Source organism: Physella acuta, unplaced genomic scaffold, assembly GCF_028476545.2.
Source record: "Physella acuta isolate Inbredline_101_S28 unplaced genomic scaffold, ASM2847654v3 ptg001381l, whole genome shotgun sequence".
In the NCBI taxonomy this organism is placed as follows: domain Eukaryota; kingdom Metazoa; phylum Mollusca; class Gastropoda; family Physidae; genus Physella; species Physella acuta.
The window spans coordinates 112,471-133,394 of NW_026732896.1; the positions used below are offsets into that span (position 1 = coordinate 112,471).

The 20,924-nt window shown below is 30.3% G+C and overlaps 1 protein-coding gene across 1 annotated transcript; it reads right to left on the reverse strand.

Annotated features, from left to right (window-relative positions):
- Positions 1 to 6,317: 6,317 nt before the first annotated feature.
- Positions 6,318 to 19,970, reverse strand: LOC131927205 (transforming growth factor-beta receptor-associated protein 1). The gene is made up of 22 exons (XM_059282940.1): positions 19,777 to 19,970; positions 18,678 to 18,730; positions 18,374 to 18,467; positions 17,846 to 17,944; positions 17,427 to 17,513; positions 16,745 to 16,849; positions 16,006 to 16,140; positions 15,724 to 15,884; positions 15,189 to 15,321; positions 14,590 to 14,685; positions 14,334 to 14,438; positions 13,730 to 13,921; positions 12,391 to 12,584; positions 10,758 to 10,826; positions 10,314 to 10,386; positions 9,871 to 10,005; positions 9,520 to 9,620; positions 9,249 to 9,360; positions 8,757 to 8,917; positions 8,265 to 8,337; positions 7,309 to 7,499; positions 6,318 to 6,952 (listed from the first exon to the last, which is right to left on the reverse strand). Exons 1-22 carry the CDS (start codon positions 19,849 to 19,851, stop codon positions 6,811 to 6,813), a joined length of 2,586 nt encoding a protein of 861 aa, XP_059138923.1. The 5' UTR covers positions 19,852 to 19,970; the 3' UTR covers positions 6,318 to 6,810.
- Positions 19,971 to 20,924: the final 954 nt, after the last annotated feature.

Genomic DNA, 20,924 nt, shown 5'->3' on the forward strand with positions numbered 1-20,924 from the left:
TTTAACTCGAGGTACTTAGGGATGCATAGAACTTTTTAGACATTTTGAATAAAAAATGTATAAAATTCGATACTTTTACAGAATACATTTTTTCTGGATTTTGTTAATCCTCAGACCAATTTTATCTATTATTAAAATATCAAGGAATATTTACAAAACATTTTATTTTTCATCTTGTTATATAAGTATTATAAATATAACATTTTTGCTACCACATACAATCCGTCCAATAAGAGCTGTGATACTATAGAAAAATATTTTTCATTCCATCCAGTGATGATTTACAGTAAATTAAATGACTGTTGTTCTTATACAAAGTGTTTTAAAAAAAACTAACATAAAATTATATTATTTTGCTAGTCTTTCCATATATTAAACATTCCTATTTATGTGACTGAATGTGATACAGTATTGTTTTAATGATTAAAATATTTACTTCATGAAAGATATTAATTAATATCTAGAAACTCCTAATTTTTCATTAGTTTAATTCTATTTTTAAAGGAATTATATAAAAAATTAATGACTGATATATATATGTTTTCTTTCCAAAATAAAAAACAAAAATGACCATTAAATTAAATGTTTACTGATAAGAAAAGTTACATGCAATGAGTGCAATATTGGCTGTTTAAACTAAGATTTCATACATTTATTATTACAAATATTTAAGTTTGTTGTTTCCATGAAATAAAACTTTTTATGTGATGGAAATTATAACTTCTCATTTCAAATTTGTGTTTTACAATTTACGTTGGATCTCTATTGTTGGTATTACAATTTTTCTGTGGCTTAACAGAGATTTCTATTGCATTTTTGTGTTTTATTTGTCTTATGTTGTTTCTTTAAAACTGTCTGAATTCTAAATAACTTTTTAATTTCTAATTATATTTCTTCTTTCAGCTTTGAATTGTAAAACAGTTTCTTTGACCTTTATTCTTCTAGATTCAGTTTATATGTATAAAATTCATCTTTAGTTTATTCTGAATCAGCAATTTCCCTATTTCACAAATGCTACCTTATTATGTTTCTTTGGATTTTTTTATTGTTTACATTTTTGGACAGAGACTGTTTATTTCTTTACATGCTATAGATAAATATTAAGTTCAACTCTTCTTCTTTATTCTTAATTGTAATATTGGATGTGATTTACTACAATATAATTAATTATAATGTGTCAACATGTTACGCGCCATATGGCCAGTAGACTCCAACTTTGACCTGCTTTTCTTTCTGGATTTGCAAGGCAGCAGTTGTTTAATTTTGGACAAAGGTTGTTTGTTTTTTTATTCGAAAACTTTAAAAAGTCCTGTGTTCATTTGCAGGAAACTTAGTTGTGTTATTTTAAAACTAGAAGTGTAGACACAAAAGCAATAACATTAAACTATTCTTCCATGTGAAAATAAATATTCAAATTAAATAGTAAAGATTCATAGCAATAATGGTTGAGTTTTACCTTCTTAATATGGTTACACATATATTTTAATTTTTTTTTTTATAATCAGGTGCCAGTTTGCTTACATATTATTAAATAATGATCAAGGAATTTACACTTATTATATAAAAAGCTTAAAACAAAAGATGTTTTGTGAAGATCTAATTACTGATGAAGTTTTTGGCTATAGATTTTAGTAGCATTATTTAAGTTTTTGCTTGACTTGTAATTGTCAAATTTTTTAATCATTTATAGCTCACAGAATGGTTTATTGTAATCACATAATCTATCAACATAAGGGTAATTCACATTTGAAAACTACAAACAAGACTATTTATTTTGTTGTATTCTCATCAGCAATTCATGTGTGTTGTATTATGCTTTCATTCCTACCTCTATAAGAAACTACTAATGTGGATCCTCTTCCACATTTAGTGGAGTGGATCACCCATTAAACAAGCTGAAAAGGCCTACCTGATGCATAGTTAAAGAGTGATTATTTTTTCTCTGAGTGATCTGTTTGTTAATTTCAATTATTGAAAAGTTAGATCTAACTGAAAATTCAACACTTTTTAATGAAATTTTACTATTGTTATTTATGTTTTGCTTATTTGTTATAAGGCCTTTAAAGTTGTTTTTTTTAATCAGAATTAATTCTTGTTATTTTATTTCTGTTTTTTGAGACTAGATTATTACAGAGAACTATGTTCAAAAGATTAATCACAGTTGTAATATAATTGTAATAATATAGTGAAGATCTTTTAACACTTGCCTTTTAAAGTTTTTATTTATACAAAATAGTTATGTTACCTGGCTAAATTCAATACGGAAATATAATTATTTGAGAAATAAAACAACTGAAAACTTTTTGTTAAATTATTGTGTTGCTAAATTGACATGCTTCAATATGTAATTTGACTTGAGTTACCTATCTTTAAAGAAATGATGACTTTTTGTCATAATTAAATTGCAAATGTGTCTTGATATAACTTTTTAGACATTCATCATATTTTCCCATTTGGGCCCAAGATACATGGGGCAGATGAAGTAGAGTTCATCTGTTTCAATGACTGTGGCATACAAGGGGATAATGTAGTCAGCACTTTGCGAAGCCACCTTTGTTTCCCTAATGTGAGTCAGGTACCCATCAGAGCTGTGTGGACTCTTGACATTCTACTGATTTGAACCCAGATTTGAGTTCGAGGTTTGCGGGTTAACAGTCTAGCTCACTATCTACCGCTAGGCCATGGCGTCCTTTTTACATTAATAAGTGACAAATTTTCTTCTCATTATGAGCACCATACCCAGTTCTTTGCAATTATTAATGTAACTAGGAGAGACCAAATTATAAATTGAAATTAAACTTGCTTTTTAAATTCACTTTTTCACAAATTTTGTGTGGAAAATTATCCACAAAAAGGAAACTTACAACTCTGCATTTCTGACTAAAGGATATTTTAGTCTCGATTGTAGCGTGAATACCTGGTTTAGCTAACTTGCTTAAAGACCATTATGTTAAATCACAGAAAACACAAGAAATAGGTGTTTTATTGCAGGCGTATATTTGTATAAACACAAATTTGAAAGCCTCTGTTGTTCTTGAAATATTTATTACAGCAAAATGTATATACAAATAGAGCATTTCTCACAAGTACCTTAATGAAAAAACATAGGTCTTGGAGTCAGTCATACATTATAGAACCATCTGAACACATGAACAGTACTGACCAGCTACTGTAACACAACATCTAATCAGTTTAATTATCATCACATTTTAAAAGAGTTTTTATAATCAACACATTTTTACCTCTTAACACAATAGCTGTGTGTTTTTTTGTACCAACAACTCAGCTAAATCCTGGTCTTCATCATTGTGTTATTTCAAAATTATGGATTATTATTTTAAAATAGGATCAGTGTAAATGAAACAAAGTTTAACAATGTGTTTTTCTTGAGAATAAACTTTCCTCGTAAAATATTTCAATATAATTAATATATTTTGTCTGAATCGGAATCAAATAATTTGTAGTAATTTATATGATTCTCTGAATCTCTTTTTATTTTATCTCTGTCTAGCTTAATGTGGTAATTCAATCTGGCGCTTAACTCAGTGAATGTAGTTTTATGAATATTTGTAAGTGAACAATGAATGTATTAACAAATCCTCAATCAGCCAAAAACTTGATGCTTAATATTAATTTTAACTATTTCCCAAGCCAGTTGTTTTTACTAAAAAATCAGTCTGGTTAGTAAGCCAAGGTGATGGGAGGGTCTACAGTAAAGCCTATGCTAGCTGACCCACATATCACAATTTTAGTGCTCTAGCTCCTCCCACAAACTACCCCCCTCCCCTCCACCCATGCACCAGGTACATACAGATACATACAGGCCTAAAGAAAATAAAAGCACATCTCAAAACCAGTTTTGTTAGTATCAATTCCCACATGCCGCTAATTTCAGTATTTTTTTCAATAATTTTCTCAAAGGATAACATACTTTAACTAGATGTAGGAAAGCTGTTGCATAAAAGAAGGCTGTACAACAGAACAATATATTAAATCAATACATAATTATAATATTTAAATATTTTTAAAATGTCACAAAAGTTAACATCTACACAACCACACATTTTCAGAGGGAAACTACTAACATGTTCTAATCAAACTATAATCAGACTATTACACAACTCTACAGAAGCGAATGTTAACTTTCATGCTCAGTATAAAATGAGGTTTAAAATTATGAGTAATAGGTCGGAAGAATGACCAAATGAATGAAAAGAAGAATTGTATAATATAATTGCACATTTCCTATGTGAATATTGACAACTGAACAATAATACATTCATAGTGACAACATCATATTAGATGAGGAATGATAGTGGTTCATTTTAAAACTTAACAATGGCCTAATTAAACTAGGCTTTGATTTAAACACTTAATTTAAGGCCTTGAAAATATCTGGTGCCTAAATTAATACATTTTAAAAAAAAAATATCTGATACAGTGGTCAAAACTAGTAAGTAAGAATGCAATGATTCTGTACACTGAAATTTAAAAAAAAAAAACTAATATTAAAAAAAAATAAACAAACTTGTTTATTTTAATAAAATCTTATATAAACTTTATAGACCTTTAATAACTTTAAAAGAAAAGATAAACCTCTAGTTACTTCAAACATTGTATTTCGAGAGAAATTTAAATCAATGTGTGATTATCAGTTTTTAAAACAGCAGTTATAGTCTTGACAGAAATAGGTGTATGGGAATGTTGTCATTTGATATAGTATGCCACAAGGGATAAATAATATAGGGGTTATTCTTCCATAGTACTTTCATTTTGTGGTAAGCATGGAGGCAATTTTTTAAAAATTCCTTAAGATTTTTTTTAAAAAAAAGAAAAATTGTACAACTGTACATACATAGCATCTGCACACTGATCAAAAGTTATCAATATGTAACAAGTGATAACAAAACAACAACAATGTTGCAGGTGTTGGCATAGAGTTGTAAATTGAGCAAGATTAAGACAAGCCATCAAAGTTGTGTGCCATGTGACAAACAGGGTGGGGAAATAAAAATAACAAAATCACTAGAGTAGGATCCTAATGGCCCCCGCTGGACAAAGTTTGTTTGTTAAATGGTTATATCGGCAGCATGAGCAAATTAGAAAGCAAAGTTCCCCTTTCAGATATATAACAATCCATAGGGAAGTTGAAGTAGAGTTATAGTTTCTTAACCTCGTCATATGAAGGGATATATGTGGTCAGCACTATGCCCATCCGTTATTACTTTTTCTAAGATGAGTTGGGTGGACTCAAGGTCTTCCTGCAGACTCAAGTCCAGACTAAGATCTGAACTCGAGAATTTCAGGTTAGCAGTTGATTGCTCTACTACCCAACCACACCGCCCCATGTATCCAATTTATATTACATTTAAAATATTTTAAATGCTACTTTATGAACTTAACATAGGCATAAGTGTAACGATTTGTTTTACATAGTTTTAAATGCATTAACTAAAATTTATTGCAAGTATGGGAAAATTATACAGTGATTTAAACTTGTACTAATGGTGAGTGTTTGGAACACAGTTATGAACTTGTACCAGCCTTGAGGTGTATGTTTAGAACACTATTCTGTACAACACTGTAAGCTTATAAAGTTTAGTGTTAGAGAAAGTACCAGAAAAACTCTACAACTCCATTTAAAGAAGAACTATATGACATAGCAGGAAAACCACCATGCATAAGATAGAAAATGTATTAAAAATTACTTATTGGAGAACATTGGAAACTGTTTGCCTTTAAGTGTAAAATTGAAATTCAATATTTAAAGAAATATATATCTTTATAACTAAAACATTTTTGTTTCAAAATTAGAAAACAAAGATTGAAATCAGCTTTAGCATAAAATCGTTTTTAAAAATATAATGTTTATAATAAGATTAGTTAAAATATTTTTAGGGTGAAGTGAATTTAACATTTTTTTCCCAAGACAGTGGATGGCTTCTAATGCTAACACACTTAAAAATTTTACCTACTATGTTTGAATGATTACTTTTCTTATTTAGTTTAGAAAGTGTGTACATTTCTAGTGTGCTTTCAAAAATTACTGTTGATTTAGTGATTTTAAAATATACCTGCTGCACAAGATTTTCTTTAGAAAAAAAACAAACTTTAAATTGTAAACAGCAATGCTATATCATTTGTCAATAATTTTGTGCAAAACCAACTGTGTTTTTTCAAACTTTTTTGAGAGGATAGTTGTTTTACTATAAAAATAAATAAATTATCAGAGCATTTTAATGCTTATGTACTATTTTTGTATGTCCTATTAAAAAAATGGATGGACCCTACAGAATCCATTATCCACATTAATACTATAGGTAAAAATATACTTTGTAGTGAAATTAATAGGCATACTGTTTAAAATACAAAGTTTTGATATACGTTACTCCTGACTTTTATCTGTTAGAGGCATATTTTTAAAAAGTACAGTAGAATACTTTCTAAAATTAATTAATAAAATAAACAAAGAAATTCTAAAATAATGAAAGAAATATACCATAATGAAAATCTTGGCTATATTTTAGTATCCAATCTCTACTGTAAACCTGTTAAATGTTTACTGTTTTAAAAGTAAACAACTGTATGTATATGTAATTCAAAGTACTATATAGCATGAAAATTTAATGGGTTTGAAATGGCCTTGCGCTGGGTCCACACTCTAATCAATGAAGAACAGTTCCGTTACCACCAAACTTGTTATCCTAGACTCTATTAGTAGAGTTGTTTCTATTCTGATCAATGAAGAACAGTTTCTCTACTACAAAATAACCAAACTTTGTATCCTAGCTTCTATCAGTCTAGCTGTTGTCATCTGCGTCCAGCACTGAAAAGCTTCCCAGACACCGGGCAGATATATTTGTTTTTGGCACAGTGAACATGCGTGATCACACCGTTGGGGTAGCGAACAAAGGATGGATCGTTGAAGGCTCGATTGCACACGGCGCATAACCTGCAACCCAAAAAAAAAAAACAACTTCTTAAACGTTTTCAAGATGGGTGAGTATATCAAGTCACCAAAAAAAAATGTAACTTAACTAAAAACTGCCGAACAAATTTTTTTTCTATCAATAAAATAGGAACAAGCTAAGAGCACCCTGATAGATTATACAAAAAAAAATAATCTCAAAAACCAACTTTATTAAAGTGAAAATATTTTCAACAAAATAATAAGGGAGGTAATAATTCTAGTACTATTGAATGGGAGATACATAAGACAAAATATTATAAATATAAAATAAGTAACCTTTAGAGAGTAAAAAAAAAAGATTGGTTAACATTTACTTAGAATTAAGCACCAGTAATTACCTTTCATCATTTAAAATTATAGCATCCCTCTGCATCTCAATAAAAGTTTGTTTAACTGAAAGGTTCTCTCCCCTAGCCATCATGCGCTGGATGCGAGTCATTCTGTAGTTGTGCATGCTCATTCTGACAGCCCGTGTTAAAAACTGTGACAGTAAACCAACACTCCATGTCTCAGGCAAAAGTTGTAAGACCTGAAATTACATTTGTAAAATTTTAGTTTGCAAGGTTGCGAAACTTAATAAAATACAATTTTACAAATTTTATTGATAACAAAACCTTTTGTAAGAAATATACCACAATTAAAAAGCCCCAAGAACCACGATCTATTTTCACAAAGTTTAAGTTGAAGATTATGGTTCTTTCTGATCTTCATTGTCTTCATTCAAGGTGGGCTGTTTTAACTTTTTACTAGTAGTTGTAGTTCACATGTTAGTTGATTTAATATTTATCATGAACATATCATAAGCATTCATCAGTACTGCTAGAAGATTAAGTTCCAGGGATTAAAGTAAGAGCTAGTAAATTGATACCAGTAAATTTAGCATTGATTAAGCCCTACAAGAGTACATAGCATTATTTAAAATCTGTAAACTTAAGAATTTTCACTGACTTTGAAGACTATTTTTGCCTGACCACTGCATTTATAATACAACACTGAACTGTTTATCTGGCCAATCAACAACATAAATAAACAGGGGATGTGGTTTGGAAAGAGAGCTGTTGATAGCAAACTCCAAGAGTTCTGACGCTAGGGGGATGAGGCTTGGTAACAAAATCAAGCACCCACTCCTTTGCAAATTGTTCTTGGGTGGACATAAACTATGGAAGTAAATCCAGAAAAAAAAACAGCAGGCTGAATGAAGTCTGAGTCAATGGGCCATTTGGCTTATAACATGTTGACATTTAATATTTTACAATTAAAAACAAAGAAGAAGAACAAATAATCAACAGCCCACCTTTATTGTATCAAACTCAGCCACAGAACTGTTCAACAAGGCAATGGCTGGTGCTACTAATGTATCTCTCCTCCTGAGATGAAGAGTCAAATATTTTTTTAAGTACATGGGTAAAACTTTACTTACAGTATAAATAAAACTAAAAATGTATATTAGCATAACAAATTACTAAGGTGATATATTTTTTAGCATATGGTACATTTTTAACTGTGTTGTTGATAACAATCATTTTAACAAAAATGTTTGAATAAAAATGTTTTTGAGCTTATCAATAAATTGTTTACAATATTTACATAGAGAAATTATTTTCAATAAAATAATGAAATAATTTTTTAACAATAACACACAAAAAATAGTATATTCCAAGTGTTCAAAAACGTATAATCAAGTAAACACTGAGTAAAGTATGGGACAATCCAACTATTTAAAAAGTTTAATCAGTAAACACAAGAAAAAATGTGAAACAATCCAAAAAGTGTAATCAAAACTCACTCATAGGATGGATCCAAGTAAACACTAAGTAAAATGTGGAACAATCTCTTCCTGTACATGGAGTCCTTGCCTTGAGAGTTTACCTGGCAATAGTTCTCTGCTGCCCCATAGTCTTTGAGCTTATGGACCAAAATTCTAAGGGCTTTGTCATGCTCTTCCAGCTGAAGAATACATTTGTAATCAATATTACACCACTGCAAAAACTAAAGTAAAATCATTTTATTTAAAAATTTTAACTAGCTGCCAGGATTTTTATTTTAGAATAATGCCATTTTAGATTTTCTAAAAATAAAGAGATTCAAGGGTTTGGACTAAAACAAGTTTAATGTGTTATTCGATCATTTTTATTTGGATGTTTTAAAAAAAAAAGAGGGTAGAGATAAAAAAATATAAACAAAATGATTATTTTTAATAAACAATATTCTAAAAATGTTTATCCTAGTATTGTAATTAAGATAAATTACTATTGAAAGAATTAAATCCATAAATAACCTTGCCATAGAGTATAGCACACTCTGCATACATCTCTTTTTCTTTTGCCTTTCCTAAAATGAGCTGAACTCTGTACAAGTTAGATATCTGTAGCATGTGTCTAAGTTTGGACCTGAAAATGAACATCAACCAGTTGCTTTTCAGTTTATTTTCTTTTCAAATGTTGTTCATAAAATATGTAAGTAAACATGTAAGAAAATATTATTGTACATATAACTGTGCATATATACTTAATCAAATAGTTGTACATTCTAAAAAAAAACAACCTCACCTCGCTATATCTATTTCTTCCTTTTTAACATTATTTGTATCCATCAACCTGAGAACAGCCTCTAAATACAATACTGCTAGATGTGTGTGATATTTTTCTTTCTGTGGAGCAAATTTTATTGATGATTAAATGTTTTATTAAAAAAAACATGTTCAGTTGACAAATAACATTCTTGTTTTTAAAAGATGAAGCAATTAATATTTACAAAAAAAGAGTGGACCCACATTACTTTCAAGAAAATGAAACAAATATAAAACAGAATTCAAAAACATAAGTTTATTTCTACAACTATTGTCATAATTTACAAAAAAGTTTTTTTTTATCCTTATATTTTTTAAAGCTACTACTAACCTCTAACTTCCTTTGAAAAATTAAATACTCTAAATATGTAATGACAGCTTTGGGAAACCTATGAAGATAATCAACAACTGTCTCAGGTCTGAGTCTTTCAGACTGGGCTTCATTATTTGGTCTGTCTGTGAAAATCTAACAATAAAAAATCAAATTTAAAAATATATAGCATGTGTTTATTGTTTAAATAAATAATATATTAGAATAAATAATTACACAGTCTTAAAAGAAAATTTAAGTAATTCAAAAATACAATATTCATGACTAATAAAAAACAGAAACTTTTATGATTTTATATCAAGCAGAACAATTGTTTTTGCAATTTTTTTGCTAAAAGAGTTTTTAGCTTTTGATTTTAAAAAACGGTATTGTTTTTTTTTTTTCAATTTAACTTATAATGTTGCATAATATTCCTGTGTATTATTTTGCTAAAGGTTACTAACCTTAACACCAAGCTCCTCATCTTTCTCGAGCACCCAATCTACATATTTCCATAACAACTCATGATCTGCCAAACTGATTAGATTTGTTTTTGTTTTTTAAAAAGTTATTTTCAATCATCCAATGTTTTATGGTTGTAGTAAATTTCAATTTTTTAAAATTTATTTATTGTAAAATTGTGTAATAAAAGGAAGGATGTTAAAATAAAGTTTTTTTTTACCCTATTCTTTATGTAATAAAAGTCAATCACTGCCTGGTGTTTTTTAAAGGTAAATTGTTGTTTACTAGTTTTATGTGACAAGGTTAGGTATTTTGTAACTGTCTATTAACTATCTCATTTTAATGAAAATTTAGAATTATAAGATATTTAATAAATCATTAAAAAATACCCCCCCCCCACACACACACACTTGCTTTATGAAGGTAGTGAAGTGGTAGGTTCTCACCTGGACAAAAATTCCACCACAAATTCTAATCCTGGGAAAGTTGGGTCATTTGTTTTACTGTCAACAAGCCTGGAAATGATTAAATGCAGTTTTGTTAAGTCATGTAGAATATTGTTTTTTTTTTTTAAATTGGGTATTTTTTTTATTGTGTAGCAGGCAAAGTACAAACATAAAATTTGGTAAATACATTTATTACATAAGTACCAACACTATTCCTAGCCAATCTAATCCTAGTCATAGCCTTCATAATCTCAAATAAAAGTAGCCAACATGATTACAAAATGCTGAAAAATATTCCCCACTAAAAGCAGTGTAAAAAAATTTAAGAAGAGGCTGATAAAAAAGAAAGGGCTATTATGTATTCTTGACCAAAATATGAAACTCAATTTTCAAAGATTAAGCAATTTCAATTTTGTGTGTATATGTTTCTTTAAAAGCATACTTGTTTATATTTTTTAGATTTACCAAAAAAAGTTAATACCATTTTAAACACTAGTTTTTTGCATTATAATAAAGTTTGATCCAGTGAGTAATATGTAACCCTCACTCAGTGGGGATGCTTTTACCCACTGAGGTGTTGTGGTTAAGACGGGCTGACCCTGAGATTAAGTACACACCGACACCGACAGTTGTTGTCAAGTACTGCTTTATTTACAGCATCGAGCCATGACGGCGATGCAACACAGTAGTACAAAACAAACTAGCCAAGAAGAAAACAAAAAATCCAAAAGACCAAAAGAAAAACTGTAGCCCTAAAACAAATGTAAATAAAAAAAGTTACATTCCTGACAACACCATGTGTAGGCTACAATATACACGGGTAACAATAAAATATGTTTTGGCCAGTACACAGTACTGCCAACAAGTACCAATACGTAGTACTTCAAATAAATACTTATATTAATACTCACCCTAACTAGTGTGCACATGCAACACTAGCAGGAATACATAAGTATTTTAACAAACATAATTTATATAACTACCTTCATTAGGTCTACATTTTTTTAAGTACTATTATGTATGAGTTGTAAATGTAAATGTGAATTCCATTGTACATTTATTTGTGAGGGGGGCTGTGTAACACATATGGTAAATGTAACCCTCACTCAGTGGGGATGCTTTTACCCACTGAGGTGTTGTGGTTAAGACGGGCTGACCCTGAGATTAAGAACACACCGACACCGACAGTTGTTGTCCAGTACTCGCTTTATTTACAGCATCGAGCCATGACGGCGATGCAACACAGTAGTACAAAACAAACTAGCCAAGATAAACCAAAAGATCCAAAAAACCAAAAGAACTTCATTAGGTCTACATCTTGGTCCACAGACAGCAGCCTTGCGTGTGCGACACGGCTAGGCATGAAACTACCCACAATCCCATGTCACATGACATGGAACACAGGTAATTTCGCTCACAAAAGCATAAAAAAAACAACGTCAACAGTTCAGTTGCGGTCCCACAGGGGCCGCAACCCAATGAATAAAAACTTCATATTTTTATCCCCCTTTGGCTGGTAACCATATGTGTTACATAATAAATAAGGCTACTAAAAATATTTTAAAAAGCAGTACTAAGTAAAATACAAACTTTTTAAACAGAACAAATAATTAAAGCAAGTATTTTTACTTACCTCGTCCACACACTCAGAGCCTTATCACATTCACCATGTCGCTGATACAGCAAACCTAGAGCATGCAACCTCTCATGTTTTTCTAACCACTCAACACAGTCGTTCAGATCGCAGCCATTATCCCCAGCTATAAGCTCTGATAACCTCTCTGGTTCAGACTCAGCATACAATTTAAGTAAAGTCACATCTACTTCCTGTGGGATATTTAAAAAATTGGATAATGTTATGTAGAGTGATTTTATTTTACTGTCAGAAACAAAATTTTTTTACCTGAAAAAAAACATAAAATTTCAATTGGCTAATAGAACAGTTTTCTCTGATGCTGATTTAATTCTTAATAATCACAGTTTTGAACTATTGTCTTTGCAGGACCACAACACAGTGAAAGGTTCAGATTAATAGTAAAATTATTGCCAAAGTTTCATTCCTACAAACATGTCCAAAATATACACTTTCAGACATTACAATCTGGAAGGCTTGGTCAAGCAGAAGAGCATATAACTGCTAACTCCACTAAGGACCCACAGGCATATCAAGCTTGTTAGCTGGGGACAGCAACCCATCTAGGAGAGAAAACTCCACAATAAACAATTGCTGGGTGGACCAAGGCTATGGAAGCAAATCCAGAAACAAAAGCAGCCTGAAATCAGAGTCAGCTGGCCTCATGGTGCGAAACATGTTGACATGTAATGTTTAACTGTGTTGTAGGAAATCCCTTCCAATAAAGAATAAAGAAGAAGACATTACAACTGATAGGGGCAAATGAAGATAGCGAATGGTAAGAACTTTTAATATGGTGTTATACAACTAAGCCAACTGTCTCAAATTTTGAACACCCGATTATCATTTTTTAATACCTTTTTTAAGAATTTGTAACAACTTCATTGGTAGCTTTAAAATCTGACATATGTATTTTGAACATCAGTACAAATATAAATTCACTGTACCCTTTTGTAGCCATGAGTCAAGCTGGTGCCTCGAATATCTTCTAAAAATGTCTTTAAGAAATCCTTGTATTCTGTCTTGATTTTCTCATCAGACATTTTTTAATACCTTTTATAACATTTTGTAACCACTTCATTTGGTAGCTTTAAAATCTGACATGTATTTTGAACATCAGTACAAATATAAATTCACTGTACCCTTTTGTAGCCATGAGTCAAGCTGGTGCCTCGAATATCTTCTAAAAATGTCTTTAAGAGATCCTTGTATTCTGTCTTGATTTTCTCATCAGACATTTTTTAATACCTTTTATAACATTTTGTAACCACTTCATTTGGTAGCTTTAAAATCTGATATATCTATTTTGAACATCAGTAAAAATATAAATCCACTGTACCCTTTTGTAGCCATGAGTCAAGCTGGTGCCTCTAATATCTTCTAAGAATGTCTTTAAGAAATCCTTGTATTCTGTCTTGATTTTCTCATCAGCCTTGGACAATTGGTTGATGTCTGCTATTTCATGTAGGGGAGGCACTGACCGGGTGAAGTTGACATTTGAAGGAAGGTAGTGAGGGTATAAACAGATCACCTGGAAAAGTAAATGAAAAATGTACTTAATTAAAACATTAAAGTACCTTTCCTGAAGAAAACAACTATAGAGTTTTATAATAAAATTCCTTAGCTGGAGGTTATTAAATCATAGCTATGGCATATATAAGTTGACTATTTAAAACTAAATAATTACTTATTTAATTTAATCAGTATATACTTTCATTTTACAATAATACTGTAAAAGAAAATCGATACAAATATGATTATTTATTAAGATAAACCTTAAAATCAATGTAAACTCTCCAAGCCAGTAAGTCTAGTAATTAGTATAAAGATAAAAATTCTTAGTTTTCCAGCTGTTCTTTGTCTTGGTAACCTAAGTTTGAGCCACAGGTTGGGCCTAAAGTCCCCCCAAAAAAAAAAAAAAACAATTGCCTGCAGGTGGTTACCTCTCTGACATCAATAGCACTGTCTTTAAATAACTGACTGGCCTCGTCAAACTGTTGTCTAGAAAATTCTATGAAAGCTGCCTGTTGTTGGATTCTTTTGAACATCTAAAATTTTCAAAAATATTGCATTTTAAATTATATAATTAATTTAAGTGAGGGTGGTAAAAACAGCTTAAAATGGTAAATTAGACATGTCACAAAATTGAACATTTATTTATAATTTGTTTTTAAATATCTATGGGAAAGATAATGTTACCTTAAGAAACTTGTCTCTTGTCATTCCCGTCTTGTTAGCATTTTTGGCAAGTTCCAAAGCTTCAGTTACTCGTTTGTCTGCCAAAAGTGCTTGGATCTAAAAATAAAAAAATAAAAAAAAACTGTAATTTATTAATAGACCAGGTGTAGAAGAATATGCTGCAATAATTAACATAAGGGATTAAATGACTGGAAACAATAATTACATTAGAAGACTGGCAGTTATTTAATTATATATAACTTTTTTAATCATAAATATAATGAAGAAGCAGTCTTTAATTTTTAAGTAAACTGCAACATCAAATATTTTTATTTTATGAAAATAAATATTTTTGTTAAAAAAAGCTAAAACTGAAATTTATTTTTAAAAAGTTGTCCTTCTTTAAAAGAGAAGCATAATGCTTTTTATTTAGTCAGAAAGTTACCCTGTAATCTTGTATCTTTGTGTTTTGAATAAAGCAATAAATTCTCTTATAGGTGGTCAAAATGATAGTAATTAAATTTATATACACCAAAAAAAATTCTAAATACAAAACAATTTAATATGTAGAATGTAAAAATGCTATTTTTTTTTTTAAATCTATAGAAAAAACCAATGACCTGTTTCTCAAAAGGTATAGGGACTAATGAGTAAATTTCTCTACTAGAAGCGACAAAAATCCTCCCATCAAAGTCACCTAGGTAGACTCCTCCTTGAAAAGGGATGGCTTGTTTCTGTTGCTGGTCTAATATACTAAAACATAAAACGTGAGACATCATTGCATTGTGTTAAAATGAACAACACACACACTACTCATTTGTTTAATGGAATCTGACACACCTCTTGCCAATAATCTTTCATTAAAACAATGTGTTGCAGGTAATTCACCACAGGATTATATTTTAATAATTTTACAAAAAACACTTTTTGCAACAACAATGTAACTTAAATTTGAAATAAATTAAACAACACCTGTAATAAAGTAAATAAAATTGTACCCATTTATTGCAATAGCTTAAAATAACACTATACCTATAACTGTAATAAATTAAAGAACACTGTACCTATGAACTGTAATAAATTAAAGAATACTCGCTTTAACTAAAATAATCAATACTGTACTTATGAACTGTAATAAATAAAACAACACTGTACCTATGAACTGTAATGAATTCATCATTCATTGCTAGGATGTAAGGATGTACAAAACTGACCGCTGTGAGACCATCTGACCACTGCATGGGTGGGCGCTGGGACACACCAGCTGATGTAGCAAATATTCCTAGAGCACTCGGGCCACTCAACAAAAATTCTTCCTAATGGAAGAGAAAAAAAAAACTACTATTACCTTTTATTTTCCTGATAATATAACCTTCCTAGTAACCATGCAGTTTTTTAATAGCTCCAAGACTAAAATAATGTTTCTTATACTGACACCTTGCTAATACGCTTTATTATGGGATGGATTTGATCCGAGTCTATAGGAAACAGGTCAGTAATGTGTCCATTATCCATGTCTATCATACAATACTGGGAAGACAAGGCAGCACAGACAAACACTCCATCGACTCCCTGTAACAAAAATTAGTATAAAAAATCTAAATATTTAAATCACATTATTTACATTAACATTATTTACCACATGTAACAAAAAATAGTATAAAAATCTTAAAATTTAAATCACATTATTTACATTTACATTATTTACAACTTGTTACAAAAATAGATTAAAATCTCAAAATATAAGTTTCAAAATTTAAATCGAAATAATTTTTTTAAATTTATTTTTAAAGTCTATACATATAATGTTTAAAAATTATCAGCAGTGGAAAAAAGTTTGGGGTTTTGATGCCATTCTTTAATGATCTTACTAAAAGCCTGCAGGTGAGAACACAAGTCACCCTAGATTTAAACTTAAATACAATATGAAGATTTGACAGAACAGCTAAGTCAGCAAACTGTAGTTAACAATTGTAATTAAAATTGTTTTCTATGTAGTTTTTCAATTAAACTATTATTACTACACCTTACTCTCAGTGTGGCTCTTAAATAGGTTGTCAACACTTGAACTACGTTATCAGTCACATCAACATTTTAAGAACAGCTGTCATGCAATCTCATACTATGGTTGAAACCAAAGAAGTTAGTGAGACAAGAAGCAGATGAAGTAACCCACCACTAACAAAGGCTGTTCTGGAACAGAAACATCCCTCAAATGCATTAGTCTGTCTTCTGTTACTGTGTACAACTGGATCAACTTTTTCTTTAAAGCCACACAGATCTAAGGAAAAATACATTTTTAACAAATCACAAATCTATCTCATGGATATTAGATAAAGGTAAATTAATGTTTTCTAGTCACACAAATCTAAAAGAAACACTTCTTTTTACACAGCACAAGTTTATCTTCTTGTTACTATTTAAAGCTGATTTAACCTTTTTAGGTACATATATCTAAGGGGAAAAAAAAATTTTAACACAATAAAAGTCTATCTTCTGGTTACTAATAAAAGCTGAATTATAATTAAGCTTTTCTTGACACATAAATATAAGGAAAAATTAGACACTCGAAGGAAAACTACTTTTGGGTTACTATATAAGACTATCTTCTGGTTATTATATAAGTATGCATTACATTTTTATAGCCACACAAAGGGAAAAAAAAATGCTTTTAAAATTATTAACAGATGTCTATCTTTTATTGGATAAAGCTGAATCAAATGTTTCTAGCTGCATAAATCAATGAAAAAACTTGAGCACTAATGCCCCCAACCACTCTGTTTAAATTTGTAAACTTGTGCAAAAGTAATAATTTGCTAAGCCTAAAAAATAAAATCAATAAACAAATTACATCCTACCTCTACACTGAAAGGGTTCGTCCTCACTGGGTTTTCATTAATACAAAAACACACAACACCTTTAATTTTTGCTCCAGTCACAATTGGCTATATAAAATTGAAATAAAGTCACTTTTAGTTTATAAACAATTTTAGAACTGTAAAGTAATCTATTTCTCATTCTTTAATTTAAAATGCAGGGCAACACAGGTACCTTAAGCTAAAAATTCATAGTTAAACTAAATATGATTTTAGTACCTACATTCATTACACATGCAATATAAAATATTTTCAGGCATATAAATATAAGACGACTTTTAACCTAGGAAAGTCAGGTGTTGTCTTACATGCCAGGAAAAAATTGGAGAAATTATTGTAATTGTTTTTGTTATTTTCTATTCATGAAAGAAGAAAAAAAAAATCATTATTTTAAAGCTTACCTCTAAATCAAACATGTTTAACAAAGTCAACGTGTTATCACACAACACCATAATTCTATTTAGCGCAGAGGCAGCCCTCAGCTGTACTACTGGTTTTTTCTGCAACAAAATTACAAAAAAGGCAATACTAACAAATGTAAATAGATGGTCTAGACCATAAACTATGACTTTAAAGTGGTGAAGTAAGGTGTTAAGATATTACTTTATTGATGTTTTATCAGTATTGAAGCTGCATAATTAAAAACAAAAATTGTTTCTATACTAAAGACTCAAGGTAAACTCGAACCTTTATATGCAAACAAAAGAAATAATTACTAAAAATAGTTGTTCTATAAAACTTGTGTGGATATATGTATATGTAATGTGCAGGGTTAACAAATGAAAAACTGTTAAACTGTATGCATATCCAGGCCAACAAAATAATCATTAAAGCCTTATATTTTGAAAAAAGAACTAAACAAGTGAAACAAAATGTGTATTTTATAAATGTAAAATTAATCTTAAATAAAAAAAAAACAAGATTAATACCACAACTAAAAATTTGTGACCCTGCTTTTCTGTGACAAAAGTAACTCTTCCATTGGCCTGTGTCTTTTCCTCAATACTGTAGTGGACAACAAAACTGAAAGTAGAATTGAAAAGCATAAAATATCTCAAATAAAAGGATAAAAATGGGATAAAATTAGACTTCGATAAAAAAATATTTCTATTATATATCGGAATAAATATCTAAAAGACAATATGACAACCAAACAAAACAATTACATTGTGGTTAATTTTATTACAACCCAAAACTCTGTTTTAAAAAAGTAATTAATTTTTTATTATTTACCAATCACTGGTTCCTATGTACATATTTTTACCACACACATCGAGACATTCAATCTGGGGAGAAATAATGATAATTTTAAAATGCAAATAAATAGGCCTTAGTTAGACAAATAGGAACAGAACAAAATTTAATTAATAGAAATAGGCCTAGCAGGTTAGGTTAGGACTACAGTAAAGTTATTGATTGGTGGTCAAAGTAGAGGCGTTTGAGGCAGCTAGTTTTCAATGTGCTGGTTCTATTTATTTTGGCTCTTAGTTGTTATTTTATTTTTTTTATTTTACTTAATACTACATACTAGATCTACATAAAGTCTGTTTAAATTAGTTAGTTTAACTTTTAAACTTTTTTTGGGGTTAAGGATGGCAGGAGGGTTACACACCTTCTTAGCCCATCTAGAATCTAGCCTATAAGTCTAGAGATGATTAGGCCTATAGTATAGTATTATAGAATCTAGTCTAGATCTAGATTCTAGTCTAGATGTAGATTAGAAAATTCTAATAAATTTCTCTCTAAATGCAAAAATCGGTAATCTATCGTTTTGGGTACGTAAAATCGCCCGCGGCTATTAATGTACGAAAACGTTACCTCATTGTCAATGCTGTAATAAAAGTATATTGTGATATGTTTGTGTAAAATATTATAGATAAATGAATAATAAACATAAATCAATGGCTAAATATATCAATATAGGCCAGAAATTAACTTTAAACAGCAGTGTCTGCAAGCAAGATTTGCTATATATAAAAAGCGGCCATTTGTAAAATAGAGTGACTTATATAAAAATAAAACTTTAACAAGATGGCTGCTGTAGTAAATGAGCATGGTTGCATCTGTTGGAAACATCGCTGGTGTTCATTTATTACTGAAAAGTTTGAATTCAATTGTTTAAAAATAGGTACATAAATGAAACAAGGAAACATTTTTGTATTTTTCAAAACATAAATCCTACTCAAAATGTGAAATAATTATTAAAATGCAAGGAGTCACCTGTTTTTCACATTACTAGTCGCGGGCGATTTTACGTACGTCCTAAAACGATAGATTACCCAAAAATCTAAAAAAGTCTCAATTCTAAATCTAAAAAATAAGCAAAACTTGCCTGTGTTTTAGCTTTATCCGACATAAGCTTTACCCGCTCTATTGCGGAGACAAGTTCGAATGCTTTGATGCTCATTGTTCGATGTATTAGTTTATCCTTGCCTAATCACAGAAATATAATAAATCTGTAAAGTTATTGTTTAGATTCTTGGATGTTTTCTTTCCGGGTACTTATACACGGACGGTGCCATCTTGTAATTTAGAGCCATCTAGCGATAGCCACCTCCCACTTTAAAGATCATTCAACACAAACCCATAAGGCCTAAGGGAGTTTACTGCAGTTAATTGAAAAACAAAATTAAATTGCAGTATTCTTTCTTGAAATTTGCTGGGAAATATATAGATCTAGTTATAGTATAGAGTTAGATCTAGATCTAGTCAAGTTCTAGAGATCTAGATCTAGCTGTAGATAGTTTAAGAAGATAAACAATGATTCGTTATTAGTTCTAATTGATAGTTCAAAAGCTAAATTTTGAAGAAAAAAAAACTTTAATTAGATCTAAAAGCTAGATGAAAATGAGCAAAATTTAGCGAGAAAACTACGCTTCACTTCGATTATTAGACAAACAATTGAATATGGGGATCCACATGTGCTACCAGTGGCGTAGCGAGTAGCGAGGTCGGGTGTCACCCGGTGCGACTCTTAATGGTGTCACCCCCCAGGGGTCATCCATAAATGACGTCACGCTTTTTTTGACGATTTTTACCTCCCCTCCGTCACAAGTCGTCACAAAAAGCCAGACCCCCCCCCCTAAAATGACGTCACGGTCACACCTCAACCTACAACCCCCTTCAAAATTGCAGTTGAATTTTTTTTAAACATCGATATTTTTCTAAAATCTTGGCTAAACTATTACAATTTATTAAAACAGTTATCTAAAATGCGAAATAACGTCTAAAATTCGTTTTCTAACATTGCTTTTTTATAATGCAAAAATGTGACGTCGCAACATCTGAACCCCCCCCCCCCCCTTCCCCTCATCACACATCGTCACAAAATTACGGACTCCCCCCTACGAGTGTGACGTCATTTATGGATGACCCTCCCAGAGGCGTAGTGACCCTTCCCGGGGACAAACTTTCAAACTTTCTATTTGCACCCCCCCCCCCCTAAACTTTCGATTTGCACCCCCCCCCCCCCTCAAGTTT